The sequence below is a fragment of the Drosophila novamexicana genome, unplaced genomic scaffold (assembly GCF_003285875.2).
Source record: "Drosophila novamexicana strain 15010-1031.04,08,12 unplaced genomic scaffold, DnovRS2.1 tig00004554-arrow-pilon, whole genome shotgun sequence".
NCBI lineage: Eukaryota > Metazoa > Arthropoda > Insecta > Diptera > Drosophilidae > Drosophila > Drosophila novamexicana.
Window position 1 is genome coordinate 1,987,583 of NW_020825051.1, and position 20,504 is coordinate 2,008,086.

The 20,504-nt window shown below is 45.9% G+C and overlaps 6 protein-coding genes across 6 annotated transcripts; 3 read left to right on the top strand and 3 right to left on the bottom strand.

Annotated features, from left to right (window-relative positions):
- Positions 1 to 164: 164 nt before the first annotated feature.
- Positions 165 to 783, bottom strand: LOC115769537 (protein lin-52 homolog). Its single transcript, XM_030714377.1, has 2 exons — positions 398 to 783; positions 165 to 334 (listed from the first exon to the last, which is right to left on the bottom strand). The coding sequence occupies exons 1-2, from the start codon at positions 684 to 686 to the stop codon at positions 186 to 188; spliced, it is 438 nt and encodes a 145-aa protein (XP_030570237.1). The 5' UTR covers positions 687 to 783; the 3' UTR covers positions 165 to 185.
- Positions 784 to 1,082: 299 nt separating this feature from the next.
- On the top strand, positions 1,083 to 3,812 carry LOC115769712 (transmembrane 9 superfamily member 3). Its single transcript, XM_030714641.1, has 6 exons — positions 1,083 to 1,311; positions 1,400 to 1,957; positions 2,021 to 2,319; positions 2,377 to 2,811; positions 2,888 to 3,118; positions 3,181 to 3,812. Exons 1-6 carry the CDS (start codon positions 1,222 to 1,224, stop codon positions 3,323 to 3,325), a joined length of 1,758 nt encoding a protein of 585 aa, XP_030570501.1. The 5' UTR covers positions 1,083 to 1,221; the 3' UTR covers positions 3,326 to 3,812.
- A 1,239-nt stretch (positions 3,813 to 5,051) lies between these two features.
- On the top strand, positions 5,052 to 6,108 carry LOC115769453 (collagen alpha-1(XVIII) chain). Its single transcript, XM_030714266.1, has 4 exons — positions 5,052 to 5,088; positions 5,150 to 5,257; positions 5,288 to 5,419; positions 5,474 to 6,108. The coding sequence occupies exons 1-4, from the start codon at positions 5,052 to 5,054 to the stop codon at positions 6,106 to 6,108; spliced, it is 912 nt and encodes a 303-aa protein (XP_030570126.1).
- A 1,376-nt stretch (positions 6,109 to 7,484) lies between these two features.
- LOC115769783 (membrane-bound alkaline phosphatase) lies at positions 7,485 to 9,325 on the bottom strand. Its single transcript, XM_030714750.1, has one exon. The coding sequence runs from the start codon at positions 9,288 to 9,290 to the stop codon at positions 7,710 to 7,712; it is 1,581 nt and encodes a 526-aa protein (XP_030570610.1). The 5' UTR covers positions 9,291 to 9,325; the 3' UTR covers positions 7,485 to 7,709.
- A 269-nt stretch (positions 9,326 to 9,594) lies between these two features.
- Positions 9,595 to 12,235, top strand: LOC115769836 (alkaline phosphatase). Its single transcript, XM_030714810.1, has 3 exons — positions 9,595 to 9,754; positions 10,627 to 11,777; positions 11,841 to 12,235. The coding sequence occupies exons 1-3, from the start codon at positions 9,649 to 9,651 to the stop codon at positions 12,177 to 12,179; spliced, it is 1,596 nt and encodes a 531-aa protein (XP_030570670.1). The 5' UTR covers positions 9,595 to 9,648; the 3' UTR covers positions 12,180 to 12,235.
- A 1,873-nt stretch (positions 12,236 to 14,108) lies between these two features.
- Positions 14,109 to 20,504, bottom strand: LOC115769722 (serine/arginine repetitive matrix protein 2). The gene is made up of 3 exons (XM_030714654.1): positions 19,262 to 20,504; positions 15,404 to 19,180; positions 14,109 to 15,345 (listed from the first exon to the last, which is right to left on the bottom strand). The coding sequence occupies exons 1-3, from the start codon at positions 20,143 to 20,145 to the stop codon at positions 14,334 to 14,336; spliced, it is 5,673 nt and encodes a 1,890-aa protein (XP_030570514.1). The 5' UTR covers positions 20,146 to 20,504; the 3' UTR covers positions 14,109 to 14,333.

The window sequence follows — 20,504 nt, forward strand, 5'->3', positions numbered from 1 at the left end:
ATCGTGTTTTAGCGTCTCTTTTGTACATTTAAATGATTAACTTAAATTAATCAACGATCGCTCTTTTTATTACAAAAAAAATTCATAATATGCATTAAATTTAGGCTACATGTAACCACATGTCTATGTATAATAAAGTAAAATTAACTATATATAATACGGCAACAGAATTCAAGGTGAATGTCCTATTTCTTTCCTTTGGCCATTCGATCAAAGATGCCCAACAGTTTGCCGCGTGTCATTTCCTTGGACTCGCGCAGGCCTAGTTGATAGATTTCATCATGCATGGACTTAATCTTATCTATCAATTGCTCTGGTGTTAGGCTGGCCAGCTCTGGAAAGGTTCAAATATTGTTAAAGCCCGCAGGTTGCTGGAAGAATTCCCAATTCCGCTTACGGTTCATCCTTGCCATGTCCGCGCTGTTAAAGTTTTGTGTACATTCGGCGTTTGGTGTGTGTATCGGTGTTTGGCTCATGGTCAGAAAGTCATCCATGCCAGGAAAGCGCTCTGGCCACTGCACCGGTGATTCACGCAGTGTTTCCATTGATATTAGCTCATCCTCTTTGGCGCTCAGCACCTTATTGCTGCTGGCATTGCCCGTCGTCCCCGCTGCGTTGGTGTCCGTTTCCGACTTCAGAACAGTCTCTGGAGAGAACATTTCAACCCCCGGTTCCATATTGTTCATTATTGCACAGATGTGGTGTAAACGTATTAAATTCAGTTAAATGAATTAAATAAATTAATTAAAAAGGCGTTTGTATTATTAAACCGAGCAATGTGACCGCATTTCCCCAAGTTGCGGAGTTTTCTGTTAAATTGTGGTTCTAAATGAACTTCGATAGCACTAGTTCAGAATGGAAGAGTATCGATATCGCTATCAAACAGCACGATTTGTTTGAAAAACTGTGCTCATTTTTAATTATTTGAACAATACTGATAATGCTATAGTTATTTGTGATGTAGCGCTATTAATATAGCCCCTGATGATATGGCCATGTTTATATCGTATTGGAGTTTTAGAATAAATCGTTTAACGATGCAGCAGCTATCGATAGAGCAATCAGAATCCTAAACACTAGCCAACACTGCTCTAATCGAGGCTATCACAAATATTTCATTTTAATTCTTCCGTTTTGTTTAACGAAATCTGCGCTGGAAAGAAACTATAAGAGGCCAGCAGCAGACTCAGGCATAGAAAGACCACAAAAACAAGTTCAGCCATGGGCACGTCATCGGTCCTTCTAATTTGTTTATGTCTGCTCTTCAGTAGCTGCTACGTGTCGGTGTCAGCCGATGAGCACAATCATAAGGTATATTTGTATATGTGTCTGTATGCATGCATCTGTAGTGTAGGTGGCACACTTCGTACAAGATCTAAACATAAAACAATACTTGCAGTATAATGATCGAGAGGAGGTGGTGTTATGGATGAATACGGTTGGTCCGTATCATAACCGGCAGGAAACCTATGCCTACTTTTCGCTGCCGTTCTGCAGCGGTACCAAATCGAGCATATCGCACTACCATGAAACACTCAGCGAGGCGCTCCAGGGAGTTGAGCTAGAGTTTAGCGGCTACGAGATGGACTTTAAGACGGATGTTCCGCGTACGGTCATTTGTATGGTTAAGCTAACCGAGGAGAATGTGAAGGCGTTTAAATATGCTGTGATGAACGAGTATTGGTATCAGATGTATATCGATGGTCTACCCATATGGGGCAAGGTCGGTGAGCGGGATGAAAACGATGGCAAGTATTACATACACACGCACAAGAAATTCGATATTGGCTATAATGGCCAGCAGATTGTGGATATAACGCTAACAACGGAAATGCGCGAGGAACTGAAAACGGATGCCAAAATCAAGTTCTCCTACGAGGTCAATTGGAAGCCCACAAAGATTGAATTTAAGAATCGCTTTGACAAGTACCTGGATCCAAATTTTTTCCAGCACAGGGTATCTATGCCTGCTCATACTTCTATTGGCCATAGCTAATTAGTACAATTTATTTGCACTCAGATACATTGGTTCAGCATCTTTAATAGCTTCATGATGGTCATTTTCCTGGTGGGCCTGGTTTCTATGATATTGATGCGTACGCTGCGCAAGGATTATGCACGCTACAGCAAGGATGAGGAGGTGGATGACATGGAACGAGACTTGGGCGATGAATACGGCTGGAAACAGGTGCATGGCGATGTTTTTCGCACACCACCAAATTCCCTTCTTTTCTCGGCACTCATCGGTGCCGGCTATCAGCTCATCTCAGTTGTCTTTTGTGTCATCATGTTTGCAATTGTCGGCGAACTGTATACAGAGTAAGTGAACAGCTGAACTAACATTGACAAATAGTTTATATCACTCTTGCTTCATAGACGTGGCTCAATGCTATCTACGGCCATATTTGTATATGCAGCTACATCTCCTATTAATGGATATTTCGGTGGCTCACTGTATGCTCGACTGGGCGGTCGTTTGTGGATACGTCAGATGCTCGCTTCCGCTTTTACGGTGCCTGTCGCCGTTTGTGGAACTGCGTTCTTTATTAACTTTATTGCCATTGGCTATCATGCATCGCGCGCCATACCCTTTGGCACAATGGTTGCAGTTACCTGCATTTGCCTGTTTGTCATCTTGCCACTGACTCTCGTTGGCACCGTGGTGGGGCGTAATTTGGATGGCCAGCCGGATTTCCCTTGTCGCGTTAACGCTGTACCCAGGCCCATTCCCGAAAAGAAATGGTATATGGAACCGTTGATTATTGTGCTGCTGGGCGGTGTGCTACCATTTGGTTCCATTTTCATTGAAATGTATGTGATCAATTTAATTGTTTATTGCTGGAGCTTATCTCTTAATACTTTCTGCTCTCTCTCTTTTGATGTACAGGTACTTTATCTTCACCTCGTTCTGGGCGTATAAAATCTATTATGTCTATGGCTTTATGTTGCTCGTGTTTTCCATTTTGACTGTGGTCACCGTTTGCGTTACCATTGTGTGCACATATTTCCTGCTGAATGCCGAGGATTATCGGTGGCAATGGACGAGCTTTATGGCAGCTGGCTCCACGTCCATTTACGTATACGCCTATTCCTTTTACTACTTCTTTTTTAAGACCAAGTACGTACATTTAAGCATTGTCATTGTTAACATCTTTAATTCATATCACTTTGTTTTTGCAGAATGTTTGGACTATTCCAAACAGCTTTCTATTTTGGCTACATGGCACTGTTCAGCGGGGCTTTGGGCATTATCTGCGGAACCGTTGGCTATGTGGGCACGAATCTCTTCGTGCGTAAAATCTATTCCAATGTGAAAATAGACTAAATTCGTGCGGCTGTAGAGTTCAATTGAAACCATTTACAAATGTATTTATTTTGTAGTCCTTTAGTTCACCCACTTGTGTTTATATATATTCATTTTGCTCTTTATCAATGCTCTTACAATTTTCTCATATTGGTGTGGATTTAAAATGAATGAATTAACCAAGTCAAAGAGCTCACACCAATGATAACATAACAGCCGAAACGTCGCCCCTGATCTGATCTATGTATATATAAATATATGGAACATATACTGTGTATTTGTATGTATATGTGTATTATGTATGTGTTTATGCGTGTGTGCAGCATATATATATACATATATATATATATATTGTAATATCAAATATGCCTAGAAACTTATCGAAAATCTATGCAATTGCAAATGTGACTTCAAATATTTTGCGCCAATTAAGTTTATATACATTGCAGAAATGTGCTGATTAGCAATAGTCGATAATATTAAATAAATAAAATCAACATATAAAAAATGAAGTCCATAAAGTCATTAGGGCCAGCGAACGATTTAATCGAACTAACCTCTTAAGATCTCTTATCGAAACATGATTATTGCATGTTTTCTATTTCGACTGGGTATTCGAAGAGCTTTATTGGCTAATTGAAACGTGTTCGTATTTATCAAAGGGAACCAATGCGTAAGTGAATTGCGCACTCATCGAGACTAATAATTTTGCAAGTCGGTTGATTAGCTTGAAAGCAGTCTATCATCCATAGGAAAAATCCATTCCAACGGCTACGACAGTTGCTTCCGTACTTAAGCCTACAATCTTTTGTCTTTTTTTTTCTTTTGGAATTTCTGCAGTACTTATAGATGTACTCAAACACAGCACCGTGCCGCAGCTCAATGGGGTTTATTTAGAGAGGTGCCACTCAAGATAGACTATGTTGTGCCTGGCATACGGTATGCTTGTAACTGATATGACACATACACACATATATATGTATGTGGCAGAACATTTGAATAGGCGACTCATTAAATTCGGGGCGCGAACATGTTTGCATTAATTTATGCTAATGAAAAGTGCGTTTGGGTTTTCGTGTTGGCTTTTCCTCTCTACCTTCGAAATACATATGTATGTGTATTAGATAACGGTTAACGCTTGAAGACCTGAGGAAAAGTGTCTGCTCAATCAATTTCATTCACAATCAATGACATCAAGCCCACCAGGTTCTAAAATCAAGATCTCTTCGCTAGGGTATTATTATTTATTTTATTTTATTTTTTTTCCCTCATGCCCGTACTGTAATAAACATCAAGTCAGCAACAAATTTTATGGACTGATTGACACGAAACGAGTGACATGGCTCAAGAATAGAAGCGACCGAATTTGAGCCACAGCATGGGCATGTTTTCCGACATAAACAACCATAGATGTCAAGATGCTGGCGATGGCACAACCCACTGTATATCAGTTTCCCTCTCTCTGGCTGACTAACTAGTTCTTTTAAGTATGTTTAACGATTATCTTATGCGAGAACAGTTATGGGCCAGCAGCCCACCTGGATAATACGTTTTGGGTCTCTCCACACATTTCACTCATTTATATGCACATGAAAATGTTTGGAAACCGATTTCCACTCGCATCGAATATCATTAAGAATAGCTCTGAAAATTCTTTAGACCCCAGCTCTCGGTATAAATACCAATGATTTGATCTTGCCTCAAGTCAGTCTGCAGATGCTGTTGGAATAGACCATACTGAGAGATCATGGCATCGCATAGCCTTCTGGCTGCTCTGCTGCTGGGTAGGTTACGAGGACGCTTTGTTTAATAATCATCCAAGTGAAGTATTTCCAAATCTTAAAGGTATTTGCTCCACGACCAGCGCCTCGTTGTTGAACTGTAATTGTGAACCGGGTCCTCGAGGACCACCGGGACCGCCAGGACCTCCAGGTGCTGGCTTTGGTAGTGTTGGTGGAGTTGGTGGTGGTGGCGTTGGTGTAGGTGGTGGTGGTGGCCTATGGGGCTATCCACCTATGCCACCATTTAATCCCAACATTCAGCCTATAATTGGTCCTAGAGGCTTGCCTGGACCGCCGGGACCGCCGGGCTACTGCTTCCCCTGCCCATATAGTGGTTATGGACCACGACCAGGAATGGGACCTGGAGTCGGGCCAGGAATCGGACCAGGATTTGGACCAGGATTCGGACCAGGATTTGGACCAGGATTCGGACCAGGTTTTGGACCAGGTGGGGGAGGAGGAGGAGGAGGAGGCGGCGGAGCTTTCGGTCAGGGCATATCCTCCGCTATTGGCAATCTTATAATCATACCATCCGGCGTTAATGGACGCGCCCAGCTCTTCCGCATCACTCCCGATGGCCAATTATTGCGCATCGAGAATCCCAAAAATGATCTCAATGAGATTCTACCGCATAATTTCCAAGAGCAGCTCGCACAACAAGCGGCCGTGCCCACCGCCGCCTCAACGACTGGGATAACGCCACCAAATCCGCGGCCAGGGCCCACAGCGCCTACGCCCGACGATCAGCCCGACGGCCTGGATGAGGCCATGTTTGCAGCGGCTGCAACGAATTCGGAGCGCAAGGATTCGCTGCGTGGCAACTCTGAGGCCAACGATTGGCGCCGTGTCCTGCTGCTGGGTGAGCCGCCTGTCATCAGCGCTGCCAGCTCCGAGCAGGCCACCGCCAACCAACTGGAGAACAGCATGGACAGCTTCCAGCGAGCACTGGTCGATCTGAGGGATAAGTATGCCTCCCTGATACAGCCACCCACGGTCGATCAGCGATACGCCGTTATTCTATAGACACTAAGTAACACCTGAAGACCTTTATTATAATAAAACCGTACTGATAATTTCTAAAATTACTGTTATTGCAAAATAATTAGGAGAGCCAGTTTAATATTTTCTCAAAAGTGGGAAATACAAATAACCGAGTTCTTATATAAGTATATACTTATTATATAAAAAACAGTTATGGATTTATGAAACTAATCATTTTAATCCGAATTCCGTGTAGTTTACAGCAACCGATAAGATTTAGAAAGTTGTTTGTTCAAAACAAATTAGTACCAAGTCTTAAATATTTAATTTACAATCATGACAATTTAATAGTTCAGATTGACTATAATCAGGGAATCAAGCGTATATAACATACAGCTGCGATAGAATATCATGATAAGCACAAGAAGGAGTGCACTATTTAGAACTGCCCAACTAGAAGATACCCTCTACGCAGCTTCGAACTGCATATGGATTCTATATAAGTATAAGTGTATATAGACAAAATCCAAGCAAGAAAGATCTAGAATCTTCAGGTCTTGTATAAATTCATAAAGCAGAGAAATGTTTTATTAACAAACGATTTTTCCTTTAAGAATATTCATATAGTCTGGATAGATACGATTTGACAGATATGAAGAGAATATAATAATAATATAAAGAAAATTAGTAGATTATAAAATCGTATCGTACATTACAGAATTTTATGAATATATCTCGAAAAAGAGAATATTTTTCCATAAAAAATTGCGTTTGTGAGTTTTTGAACAGTTCTTTCTATGAAGCTAAATGATAAAGTAGCCCTAAACTGATAAATAGTAAAATTCGCCAGTGCCAAGCTTGGTCAGGTTATCTTGAACAACAAAAATGTTTTTTTATGGAAGAACCTAATATATGACGGATCATTTCTATGACAGCCATATGATATGCATAGCGGTTCGATCTGAAAGGCGGACATATGCAAAGTTTCTTGTTGATGGCCCAGAAACAGATCCGATTTAACTAGAATCAGACAAATATACTTGATGACTATTGATCGACTATTGATCTTAACCTTATGTAGTTATACACTTGGCATCCGGTAAGTCTCATACTGCCTGTTAGATTCATTCACAAGAAGTCATTATGTCCAGTTTTACGTATTCTCATATATGTCTTATTCAAGCCCATAACTCTTAAGAAATTAATAAATCGAACAAAAGATCAATGCTGTCAAAAAATTCTACTGCAATTGTCTTTTTCTTTTTAATATAAAAAGTCCCATAATAGAATCAGCCTTTGGAGTGAGGAAGTTCCAAGAACCGATTAACGCCATGTCATGGAAGTCTATTCGTTTTGGAGAACGGGTTTATCTTCTAAAAGTAAGTACTCGTAATATGCTTCTGCGCAAAATCCATATATAATATACATATTTGGGTACACTTTATTTGAAGATAGGAATATATTATCTGCGCCGAAATCCCGTAAGTACAATCAAATCTGAAGCCCAATTTGATGACGTTCATAATACACCCACAGCAATCTTTGAGTATTCACTTAATGATAAGGCGTACGTGAGAATCGTTTGCTATCGCCTCCAAGGAGCACGACTTTTAATTAAAATTAAGGGTCATTCAAGCTGTCAATCAATCACAGGCTTTCTGTCCATCGCCTACGCACGCGGCATAGGCCAACATATGTGGAATGGTGTTCTGCTCGTACACGCCGGTGAAGAGATGAGCCCAAGGACCGGAAGCAAAGACGCCAACATCCTCGCCGCCATGCGTCTCCGACTCCAGTGGAGCTGTGGCCGGGAACAGCTGGGCCGGATCTGGGTCCTCCGCGAACAGCGTCATGAGATCCACACGCTCATGCGTCTGCGTATTGTAATAGGTCTCAAAGCTTTTGCCATTGGCATAGCTCAGGGCCAGATAGGGCTTGCCATCGGTGCCCTTGGACTTGGCCTTGCCAAAGATGTCACTGCCACGCTTCTGGTAGCCGCCTAGGCTGAAGGTGTGCGAATGATCTGATGTAACCACAATCAGGGTGTCCTTCTCGCTGGTCATTTTGCGCGCACGTGCCACAGCCTTGGACAGCTCCGCGGTCTCGTCCAGCGCAATGCGCGCCATGGTATCATGATGGCTGATATCAATTTTACCGCCCTCCACAAACAGGAAGTAGCCATTCTCTTCGGTCTCCAGCATTTCAATCGCCTTCTCTGTCATCTCCTCCAGCGTGGGCTCAGTATTCTCCGGATCGGCCAGCTGCTCGAGATGATAGTGCATATGGCTCTTGGTGAACAGGCCCAACAGGCGATCCGTTTCGGTGGCATTCACCTTCAGCAGCTTCTTGCGGTTCTTCACATAGGTGTTGCGCTCGGACATGGCCTCGAATTCCTCGACCAGATTGCGTCCGTCAGTGCGTCGGCCCTTGTCATAGAACTGGGGATCCATAAAGTTACGTCTGCCGCCGCCGAGCATCACCTTCAGCTTGCTGCCCACCTCGCCATGGATCAGCTGCACCGCAATGTCGTCCAGACCCTTAGCCTGTTCACCGCAAGCCTCTTCAAGCACGGCATTGTTCTCCCATTCACGGTCGGCGGTATGCGCATACACGCCCGACGGCGAGGCATGGGTGACACGTGTGGTGGTCACCAATCCGGCGGCTTTGCCCGCATCCATTGCCCATTTGGCCACAGAGAAGACGTGATTCGTTTGGTTCGCCATGGCCACACAGTCGCCACGCTTGATGTGTGCATTGACGCCGATGGTGCCATAGTTGGCTTTCACGCCGCACAGATACGACGTAGACGTGGACGCCGAGTCAGGCACAATTTTGTCCACACAGTAGGTCTTGGAGAGGCCCGTATAGGGGAACTCCTCAAAGGCGAGCTTCAGCTCCTCACCACCCATGTAACTGCGAGCCGCGGCCAAGGTAGCCAGTCCCATGCCGTCGCCTAGGAAGAGTATAATGTTTTTCGCCCGCTGTGTGTTGCGCACATAGCTCAGCTTCTCCAGAATGTGTTGCTTGCTGGCCGAGAGCCAATATTCGTGTGTTTTCTCTGCCTTGATGCGGGGCTCAGGTGCTGTCCGTGCATTGTCCTCCAGATGAGGGTGCATGCCTTCGTCGTCATCCTCGGGCACCTGACCAGGCACTGCGCCGCCCAGCACGCTTGCCGCCAGGAGCAGCAGCAGCCATAGACCAGTTAAGCAACGTAGTGTCTGCATTTTCAGGTTGTCAGCTCGATAGTCCAGCAACTACTGCACTCGACCGGGCTGAGCGTCAGCTTTATAACCACTGTTGGGGCTATTGTTGTGAAGTGATGATTAGGACGCCTGAGCTTGATTTATTTATGGGTACTTCTTTAGCACAGGTGTCAAATCAGCACTCGATTCTGCGCGATTGGCACTTTAGATTGAACAAATCACAATAACAAATGATATACACTACGGAATAATGGACAGGCCCACTCGTAGGCTATATAACCATGTCTGCCCCACGCTGGCTCAACAGTCTAACGCCAGCTGTTGGACGGCACGAATCCAAGTCGAACCGAGTCGTATCTCCAAATATAAATTTAGCAAAATGACAAAAGGCTTGAAAAGTGCTAATTACCCAGCGTGGTGCATTCTGGCCCTGGCTCTGATGACGTGCCCGGCCTGGGCAGATTTATCCGACGAGCAAGAGAATGGTGAGTAACTCGATCAGATTGAAGGAGAAGAGAACGAACTGCGTGCAGTCAATTCAGCTGGTTTATAGCTAAATTAGGACATAATCAGAGGTTGTCAGAGGGAAACTATTGACATTTTAAAAGGTCAAATGTTCACAAAGCTAAATCAGCTACTTTTTTCAAGCTGCAATTGCAAAATTGCTAAACTAGCTACTTAGTGAACAAAATGGCTACAATATGATCAACAAATATAAGAGAATGATTCAGATACAGCACAGTAAGAACCCCGAATATTCATCGTGAACAACAATGAAAGTGGTCTGAAATATTTCTGCCAATTGATTGGCTTAGTCAAACTAATTAAAATCAAAGACTGATCAATTGTTGTCGAGAACAGTGTGTGAAATATTTTTGCCAATTGAATTCAAAGACTAAACAATTGCTTTTGCAATTCATTATTTGATCCTTTAAAAAAGGCATTTATCATCAAATTTTGGTTTTGACAAATGAGCTAATTCCAGCTAAAAAATAGCTGAGAGCTTGTTAGATGAGAAGTTTATGTATAATCTATACTAGCTGCAATTAAATTATCTATTGGAAAGACCATTGCTTAAGATTATTATGAACAAACAAAATTTATAGCACTTTGAGAACTATAAATTATTGATTAATTTGGTTCATTAGAAAATCGTAGCTATTATCAAACATAACACTTATTAATTATGAATTAGAATAGGTTAATAACCAATCTGATTAGCCCTATCGTTGAGTACATTGTATTATAATCCGCCCAAAACAAGATCCAAACATGAGTACCTCACGTGTTTAGAACATATTAATAACCCATTTGATAGTCCCTATCGCTGAGAACTTTGCTTTATGTCCCCACACAGAACAACATCCACGCATGAGTGCCTCACGTGACTATGTCGAACTGGACGAGGAGCTCAACACACGTTTCTGGCACGATAAGGCCCAGTCTATACTGGCCGATAAGTTGTCGCATCATAAAAAACTCAATGAGAATCGTGCCAAGAATGTGATACTGTTCCTGGGCGATGGGATGTCTGTGCACACGATAGCGGCAACACGTGCCTTCATGGGCGACAGCAGCAAGCAGGTCTCCTTCGAGAAGTTCCCCTACGTGGGCCTCTCCAAGACGTATGCGGTGGATGAGCGCACCCCGGACTCGGCCAGCACGGCGACTGCTTATTTGAGCGGTGTCAAGGGCAACTATGGCACCATTGGCGTGAATGCCCAGGTGAAGCGAGGCGATTGCCTGGCGGGCACCGACAAGAGCACACACACGGAGAGCATTGCACAGTGGGCACAGGAGGCGGGCAAGTGGGCGGGTCTAGTGACAACGGCCAGGGTGACACACGCATCTCCGTCCGGTGTTTACGCACACGTGGCCGATCGTGAATGGGAGCACGATGGAAAGATCAAGTCGAGCAACTGTAGCGCGGAGCTCAATACAGATATTGCACGCCAGCTGGTGGAATGGCCGGTGGGTCGAGGTTTGCGTGTGATACTGGGCGGCGGACGTGCCTCCTTCCGCGATAAGAGCATGCGCGATGAGGAGGGCTTTGTGGGCAAACGTAAGGACGGACGCGATTTGATCAAGGACTGGCAGGCGGATAAGCAACAACAAGGCGCTGAGGCGCACTATGTCTGGTCGCGCGATGGCCTCAACAAACTGGACCTTACCAAGACTGACTACCTGTTGGGTCTATTCGATGTCAACCACTGCCCCTACCATGGCGATCGTATGCGCCAGCACATGGAATACCTAGAGCCTTCGCTCTCCGAGATGACAGAGGCGGCCATCAAGGTGCTGAGTTGCAACGAACAGGGCTACTTTCTCTTTGTGGAGGGCGCACGTATTGACATGGCCCACCACGCGACGAAGGCACAAAAGGCTCTCGAGGACACCGAAGAGTTTGCACGCGCTGTTGAGCTGGCACGTAGTCTCACCTCTGAGGAGGACACGCTCATTGTTGTCACCTCGGATCACTCGCACACAATGACCATCAATGGGTATCCAGTAGGTTTCCTCTTATGCTCTCGCTTTTTTGAGTTCCCTTCTAATGTTCCGATTACTTTGCAGTATCGTCGTCAGAATATACTCTCGCTGGCTCCCAATCAGGCCGAAGATGAGCTGCCTTTCACTATACTCTCTTATGCCAATGGACCGGGCTTTGTGAATACCTACGATGAGAACGGCCGCGTGGACCTGTCGCATAAGAATACCAAGGATGCTGACTTCCAGTTCCAAGCCACAGTTCCTCTCAAAACTGAAACTCACGGCGGCGAGGATGTGGGCGTCTTTGCCTCGGGTCCCCATGAGCACTTCTTCTCCGGCAACTACGAGCAATCGACAATACCCGCTCTGATGGCTTATGCGGCCAACATTGGTCCCTTTGCTCCGGACAAGTTAAAGAATTAGTTTCAATAAAGTAGTTATTCTCATCAGCAAAATAAATAATTAGATTTAAATAAGAATTTCTAAGATAAGTCCACAATTCAACTGTACACTGATTATCTGAATAGGTAGGGCGGAGGGGAAAATCACACTCATTCTTTTAATATTATAATCCAAATCTGGATTGCATTAACATAATTCTTATATATGTATGTATACGTATGTAAACATGTACTTACCGAAATATTCACGCCAGAGATTATTCAATTTTCCATCTATATGTATGAGGGTAAAAAGTTTAAATATATCCTGATAGCTGAAAAAAAAAATTAGAGCAGGTTAGAGAGAACAGATGAAATTAAGAGCAAAGTAATTGGCAGTGATGGAGAGAGAGAGAGAGAGAGAGAGCGCGAGAGAGTGAGCGAAAGAGGGAGGGAAATAGAGTTCAAGAAAATATGATCTTAGATTAAGGTTTATTTGATTGGCAACGAAACTATTTAATATAACAACTGCATTGAGAGCATGAACTTGCTTTAAGGTAGGTAATTCTTGAAATCATTTACATTTACAACATTTACATATTTGGGTGTCTTTTTTTTTAATTCGCAGCGCAGCAGTAGGTAAATTAAAAAATCTGTACGCCAAACATTTTGACCTATGACTATATAAGATATTTGAGGGTACCATTTTCACATGCTTTTTGACCCAGAACATTGTTGCCAGATTTAAATGCAAAATTGATTTGGAGACAAAAATATTAGCAAAGTGCCAAACTTTTTCAAAATCGGTTGAGTTTTGACCGAGTTATGGGATGGGAAAGTTTGATCTATGGCTATACATATGATATTTGAGGGTATCATTTTTACATGAATTTTGACCAAAAATAATGGTGTCAGATTTAAATGCAAAATTGATCGAGAGGCCAAAACATTAACAAAAAAACAAACTTTATGAAAATCGGTTGAGTTTTGACCGATTTATGTTGGTGGGAACCTTTGCATGCATACATACATACAAACAAAGGTACATACGAACAATACATACATACATACGAACAAAGGTACATACATACATACATACGAACAAAGGTACATACATACATACATACGAACAAAGGTACATACATACATACATACGAACAAAGATACATACATACAAACATACGAACAAAGGTACATACATACATACATACATACGAACAAAGGTACATACATACATACATACGAATATATATACATGTATACACATATAAGCATTTGAGCACACACAAGACTAACAAAAATAACACTTGTAATCAGAGCATAAAACCTCTAGAGCTTACTTAAATTCATGAGAATCGAGTAGTAGGCCAACATTTACTAATACTTTTTTTTTAAATGCTGTGCAGCGAAAACTATATGTGTACATACATGGAAACATGCACATTTGCATGTAAACATACAAACACATAAGTATATGTACATATACACACACATACATACATACATGTCCACATACATTTAAATGTATGTTAAAGGTACCTTACCTTAGACGACTATTTAACAATATCAGAACAATTCCAATTCCACCCGTACAAATCTATCTCCAGCTACATTATCGCTATATAATATCCTTCAGCTCCCTCCAATTAATTAACAACTTAAAATATTCCACGTACATACATGTACATACATACGTCAAATGTACCATCGTTTAATTGTAGAATTTTTGTATAAAGTTTCGTTAAATACATTACGTATGTCGCTTAGACTAAATACGACTCGATATGCTCCTAGTCGTTCGCACTATTTACAGTTTTTGATTTGTTTTTATTTTCTTGTAGAAATCAATGAACTAAATGTTAAATGTTACACAATGCAGAATTAGTTCTAGAAAAAATTAACAATAAATGCCTTTCGCTTACAAAATATATATGTAAAAAAAATGAATTTAAGAAAAAGGTGAAGGAAAAACAACAAAATATGATATAATTGCAGGGAGCTCGTTGGATGGTTAAAAAAAAAATAATATGTCTAGGTTGTTGATAGGCCTACAAGATAACTACTTAGAGCTAATTTGTTATGATGTGTCCAGCTGGTTGGTGGTTCTAAGTACATGCGAGTATAATGGCGAACCGGTTTCTTAAGACTGACTTCAGGGATGGGGGGTTAGAGTGCGTGCATTTGTGTTGTTCTCTTATTAGGTTTCCAGCAACGTTGCTGGCGTCGGTCGATCGTCGGCAGGTGCTGTCTCTATAGACGGCGTCGTCTCGGCTTCATTGAGATCGGTGCTGGCATCGTCCGGGCCGGGGTTGCCGACATCCAGGTCTAGTGTCTTGGGCAGTGGCCCAATTTTCTGTAATATGTCCACGGGCATTATCTCGCGCATTGTCGGCACGGGCTGCACCGTAAAATGTGATGACAAAGTGGGCAGGGGTGGCGGCGTAAAGTACGGAGGCACCAATGCTGGCGGTGGTGTTGATGTTAGTGGCGAGGCTGTCAGCACGGGAACGGGTACGGGCACAGGCACTGGCACAGGAACGGGCGCTGGTATTGTGACAACTGAGGGCACGGGCGCCCCAACTGGCGTTGGGGTTGGCGGATAGCACGGATAGCTCTGTGCACCCAGCACAGGTATCGGCTGTGAGACAATGGGTGGCGGTGCCGCCGTCACCGTTGTCATTGGCGGTGGTCCACGCAAATAATGTGGTAGCACGTTTTGCAGCGGTGGCGGCGGATGCTTGCTAAAGAACTCCTGCAGCATGGCATCCGCTTGCGCGGGTAGCGGTGGTGGTCGATGTCGCAAAAAGGCCGGCATCGGCAGGCGTCCAGATTTCACCAGCATTGCCATGTACTTGGGATCAAAGCGTGGCGGTGGATGCGGCATTGACGGGCGTAGCATGCGTTCGCGCGACTTAACAATAGCGCCCTTAATGGGATCAAAGTGATAGTAGCGGAACCGGGGCTTCTTTTGCACTAGAACGGGCCTATCCAGTTGCGCCGGCTTTGGAGCAACCGGCGGCAGTGGCGGAGGCATGGCCAACAGTTGTTCCCTTGTGCGCTGCAATTTGGTCGCCTTGGCGGCACATCTTTCCCGATACTGACCTACAGCACGCTCCACTGCTATTTCCACAATTTTGCGATCCTCGCTGTCGCTCTCGTAGTTGGGCAGCACATTGTCCACAAAGTTGACGCGCTTGCGCTTAGGTTTGCTGTATGGCAATACGATTTGATTAGGCTTCAGATCGGCTTTAATTTTAGTTGACTTACTTTTTGTCCTCTGGTGGTTCCTCTGGCACAACAGCCGGCACGTTCGTTAGCTCCACGGCGGCCTCCATAGACGGCACAATTTCCAGCACATTTCCCTTTTGCACGGCCACAGGCGCAACGGGCGCCATGGGCAGCTCGCGCAGCACCGGTATAGTTGATGGCTCCACCAGGCTGCCACCACCATAGTCATAGTCCATAGGTACAGTTGTTGTGGTCGCCGAGTACTCGGTGTATTGTGCGTAGGCCTGCTCCATGTTGTAGGCGGTGTCCACGTAGGCCGCGTAGCTGTCATACTGCTCGCCACTCGCATCCTGCTGCATCAGAGACATATTGTAGTAGTAGGCAGCTGCCTCTAGGCTCTGGTTTTCCACAAAGTAGTCGGCAAAGCTCTGACTATGTGGGGATCTAGATCTGGTTCTCGACCTCGTGCGGCTGTGTCTGCGTGAGGGTGAGCGCGAGCGTGACCTTGACCTTGACCAGCTGCGTCGCATGGGCGGCGATGGCGGCTTAAATGGTAGCGGCGAGCGAGAGTAGCAACGCTCGCGGCTATAGGAGCGACGTCGCGCTGGTGGCGGCGGTGAGCGTGGGCCCAGCATCTTGCAAGGCGGCGACAATGAGCTGCGACGTCGTCCGGGCAGCGGCTTGGTGCGCCGCCTGCGCAACGGACTGCGACTACGCGTGCGACTGCGACTCAGACTGCGGCTACGACTGCGACCCACGCCCAAGCGTGGCTTGCCAAAGCGTCCGCGACGCGGCGATGGCATTGGACGCCGACGACGTGGGCTGGGCGAACGTGTCGAGTCTTTGCTGCGGCTGGGACGGACATTACGTCGAAAACGATTGCGTGACATTGAACGCGATCTGGAGCGCTCCCGAGTCCGTGATCGCTTTAGCTGGTGGTGTTGCGGTGGCTGCAGCTGCGCCTGTGTATGTTGCTGCTGCCGTAGGGGCTTGGATCGCGTGTCCATGATGGTGGGCTTGACAATGGCAATCTCTTTGGGCGGTTTGGTCAGCTTGCCTTCGAGTGGCTGCGACGAGGACGACTGTGGTGCCATATCCGGTTCATCCTTGTCAAAAATTGCTGGCTTGCGTGTTAGTTTTAAGGGTGAAATGGTTAGTTTGATTGCTTCACGATTTGCATCAAAGATATTATTAACTGGCGATGCTGGCCGTGGCGGTAGATGCTGCTGCTGCTCGTCCTGCTGCTGCTGCTGTTGCAGTTGATGCTCCTCCTCGCTGGCCGTCTTGAGTTCCGGCTTACGATATTTGTTCATAATGGCATTGCGCTGCATGAGGAATAGCGATTCCATTTTGAGCAGCTCCTCGCAAATGTCGTCACCCGAATCGTAATTCTCACGCATCATTTGAATGCGCGCTAAATTGTCCTCGAGACTCTTGAGTTTGCGCAAATCCTTGCTGACATTGTTCTTCTTGTGGATAAGCAGCAGCTTTCCAGCCGCTGCTGCATCGTCCACGTCAGCTGACTGAGATTGCGATTGGTCTCCATCCTCCAGGTCGATCAGCTGCTGCGTCTTCTGCTCCTGCTGCTCAGCATTGTCGTCCTCATCTGTGCTCGACTCGTCATCGTCATCTTCATCGTCGTCGTCATCATCATTATTGTCGTCATCATCGGAACTGCTGCCGCTGCTGCTGCTGCTGCTGCTCGATGTTGCATCTGTGTCGCTGGAAGATTCTTCGGCAGTGGAATTGCTTAAGGAACTATTTGTGGTTGCCTCCGCCGTGGTAGCTGCTGTTGCTTCATTCGAATTGCCGCCCATTTTAATACTCTTCATGAACTTGTCGTACAAATCGTGTATGTTTATCAGCGCCTTATCGGGCACAGCTGCTCCAGTTACCTCCGGCATTTGCTGTGGCATCTGTGGCAACTTGGCTTTAGGCGGTGGCGTGCTATTGGCGTTCCACAGGGCATTTGAGTCTTCATCATTGTCGCCGTTAAGGCGTGCCATAGCTGTGGATGGTAAATTTTTTGGCGTACTGCTGTCACCACCCGCCATGGAGTCGTCATTCTCCCAGTTGTCTATGTAGTCATCAGTATCGGGACTGTGCTCATCGTTCTTGCCAGACATCTCAGAAGCAAACTGTGGCGGCGGCGCATTGGCAGCCAGCACACCATTGCGCACTGGCACCTCCCTTTCGTTTTCGCCACCTCGTGGCGGTGTCGCATTGCGCTCCACTTTGATTTGTTGCGCTGTGAGCAATGGTGGCGTCTTGGAGCGATTCTTCTCCTGCTTGATGACACGCTCCTCGAACTGATCGCTGTGCCGCAGCGTCGTCGAATCCCGCTCACTGCGTGGGTTGCTGTGCCTGTCCCCGTTTCGTTGCATGCTGCGACGCGACGAATCTGTGGGGCGCCTGGGGGGCGACAGGCGACTGAACGTTTCAGATAATACTGTTTCACGCTTAAAGGGATTGGCATGCCGAGGCGGCGCCGTTTTACGTTCCGGTGTGCCGCTTGTTGTCCAGCGACTGCTTGATGCGGTCTCTGACTCGATGGGCTCCACTTTGATGTGCACCTCTTTGGGTGCTTCCTTTTTGTTGCGGTGTTCGGTGCTTTTACGCAGAAGCTGCTCCTTGGTGGCCAGCAACGCCTCGAAATGCAGATCGTTGTCCTCGAGCAGCGCACCAATACGTATGTGAATCTCGCTGTGTATTTTCAACTGGGGTGCCGTTGATTTTTGTGGCTCAAGAATGGGTACAACCTTGGGCTGCATATGTAGATTCTCCAGCGGTGGCGTTGTACTGCGTTCTGCAGGCTTTTCTGTTTTTAGTTCGGTAGTTTTTTCCTGTGCCGGCGATTGCATCTTGGCTGGGCTGTTAGCTTTCTTCAGTCTTGGCGGCGATTCGGCGAATATATCGAAGGCCTTTATCGTCTCGGCCGGAGCGGGTGGTGGCGTTAGCTGCACTTGCTCGTCCCGTTGAGCAGCGTTATTGGGCTGTGGCAGTGGCGGCATTGGCGGCGTCTTTGCTCTAATCTCTAACTTGCGACTATTGCTTCTACTACGCGTGCGGTGTCTTGACTTTTTGCTACGTCCATCGTTAGAATGATCTCGGCGTCCTTTTTTCGATTCTAAACTAAGCTTTTCCGTTGAGCGTGATGTAGATTTCTCTTTGGATCGGTCATTTGCTCGTTTCTTCTCCTTAGAGCGTTCCCTTTGCTTTTGAATCGAACGATCTAACTTTTCTTTGGAGCGTTCTCTTGGCTTGTCGCCCATTCTCTTGTCTCTGGAGTGTTCTCTTTGCTTATCGTAGGAGCTCTCCCTTCTTTGTTTAGGACGTTCGGTTTTCTTATCAATGGGAAACTCTTTTCTGTCCTTAGAGCGCTCTCTTTGCCTATTATTGGAGCATTCCCTGATATCTTTAGAGCGTTCCCTTTGCTTATCGTTGGAGCACTCCTTTCTCTCTTTGGAGTTAATCCTCTGCCTATCACTGAAGCGTTCGCTCTTTTTTTCCCTAAAACGGTCGCTTGAGCGTTCTTTAAGTCTCTCCTTTGAGCAATCGATTCTAGACTCCTTGGAACGTTCCCTAAGTTTATCCTTAAAGCGGTCCCTCTGCTTCTCTTTACGCTCCTCTGCCGGCTCCTTGCATGGGTTACTCTCATCCTTGGATAGTTCCCTTTGCGTGTCACTGCCGGCATTTTCCTTGGAGTTAGGCTTGGCCGACTGTATCTCTTTCTGCTTGCAGCTTTTGTGTTGCGCATTGCCACATTCCGTAACTAGGTTAAAGATGAACGAAACTGGCGGCTGCGATGTTGTCCAGCTGGGTGAGCACAAAATTAGATATATGCAAAACGTTTACCATTATTTACAATATCGTCTCCTGTTGATTCGTTATACTTACGTTATATCGGACTGTGTGCGTTTATTGACCTGATTTTGACCTTGGGCCTGACCGGGTGGCAACGCTGGTCCGTATGAACCTGGTGATGGAGCAGCATGACCTTGAGGTCCATTGCACGTTTGCGACGCTGATACTAATGAAGGCGGTGTTGTGCCCCTGGGCGTGGCACAACGATTGGCAGCGGGTAGTCGGTTAAAGAACATTGGTCGCATTCCACGCATGCCACCACGCGGCATTCTGGGCACAAAACCCATGCGTCCAAAGTCAAAACACGGCGGACGCATGTGAAAACGCAGCGGATTTAGTCCAAGAAAGGGATGGTGAGGGGCAGGTGGTGGTGGTGGTGCTGCCGCCGCAGCTGCCTCGGCTTCCTTCTCCTTGCGCGCCTTCTGCACATCCTCTACATTCTTTTGGTCATCCCCAGAGGAGTCGGTGTCCGAGTACAAGCCTTCACTGTCATCGGCATCGTCCGTTAATGCGGGCGTCGATGTACCCGCCGTTACAGTATCAGCGCTGCCATTTTCCAGTGGATAGGTTTGCGCTGGCTTCTCAGTCACCATTTTGACAGCCGCATCTTTGCGCCTGATGGCCTCCAGCTCCAAAATAGCACGCTCCTTCTCCTCACAGTTATCCGTATCGATTTGTGTCAGCTTGCGCAATGCCTTGCTTATAAAGTCCTTGGCGAGCATTTTCTTCAGTGCCGGACTAGCGTTGCCTGGCTGCTGATGCGGTGGCGTGACAAGTTCACCTGGCTCCAGGCTATTATCACCATCTTGTAATTCATCGCTTAACGCAGCGACCTCGGAAATTGAAGGCGTCTTCTGCGATTCGCTGCCGCCGCTGTCGCCGCCGCCGCCGCCCTCGATGCGCGTCATTAGCGACATTTTTGCGTAAGCTTATGTGGAAACGTTTTTCGTTTAGAACTTGCCTGATTTTAGATTCAATGGCGGCGCCGCGTTGCGTTGCTTGCACGATGAAAATGTGTAGTAATCAATGCGTTTGCGTTAGCGGGGTGCGGGTGTGGGTCATCCTCATTGACAGTGCGGTGCGTACTTGCTGAATTGTTTCTTTAAAATCTTGATGCACGCCCTTTCCTGTGTTCTCCACGTACGGCACACACGCTTCGTCGCATCCACGTGCACACGTTTTGAGTTTGCTTTTGTTTGAATACTTCATGTAAAAAAGTGTTTATGCATTTTCAAAGAGCTGATGTTCATTTTTGGGTCATGACTTGCGCAGACGA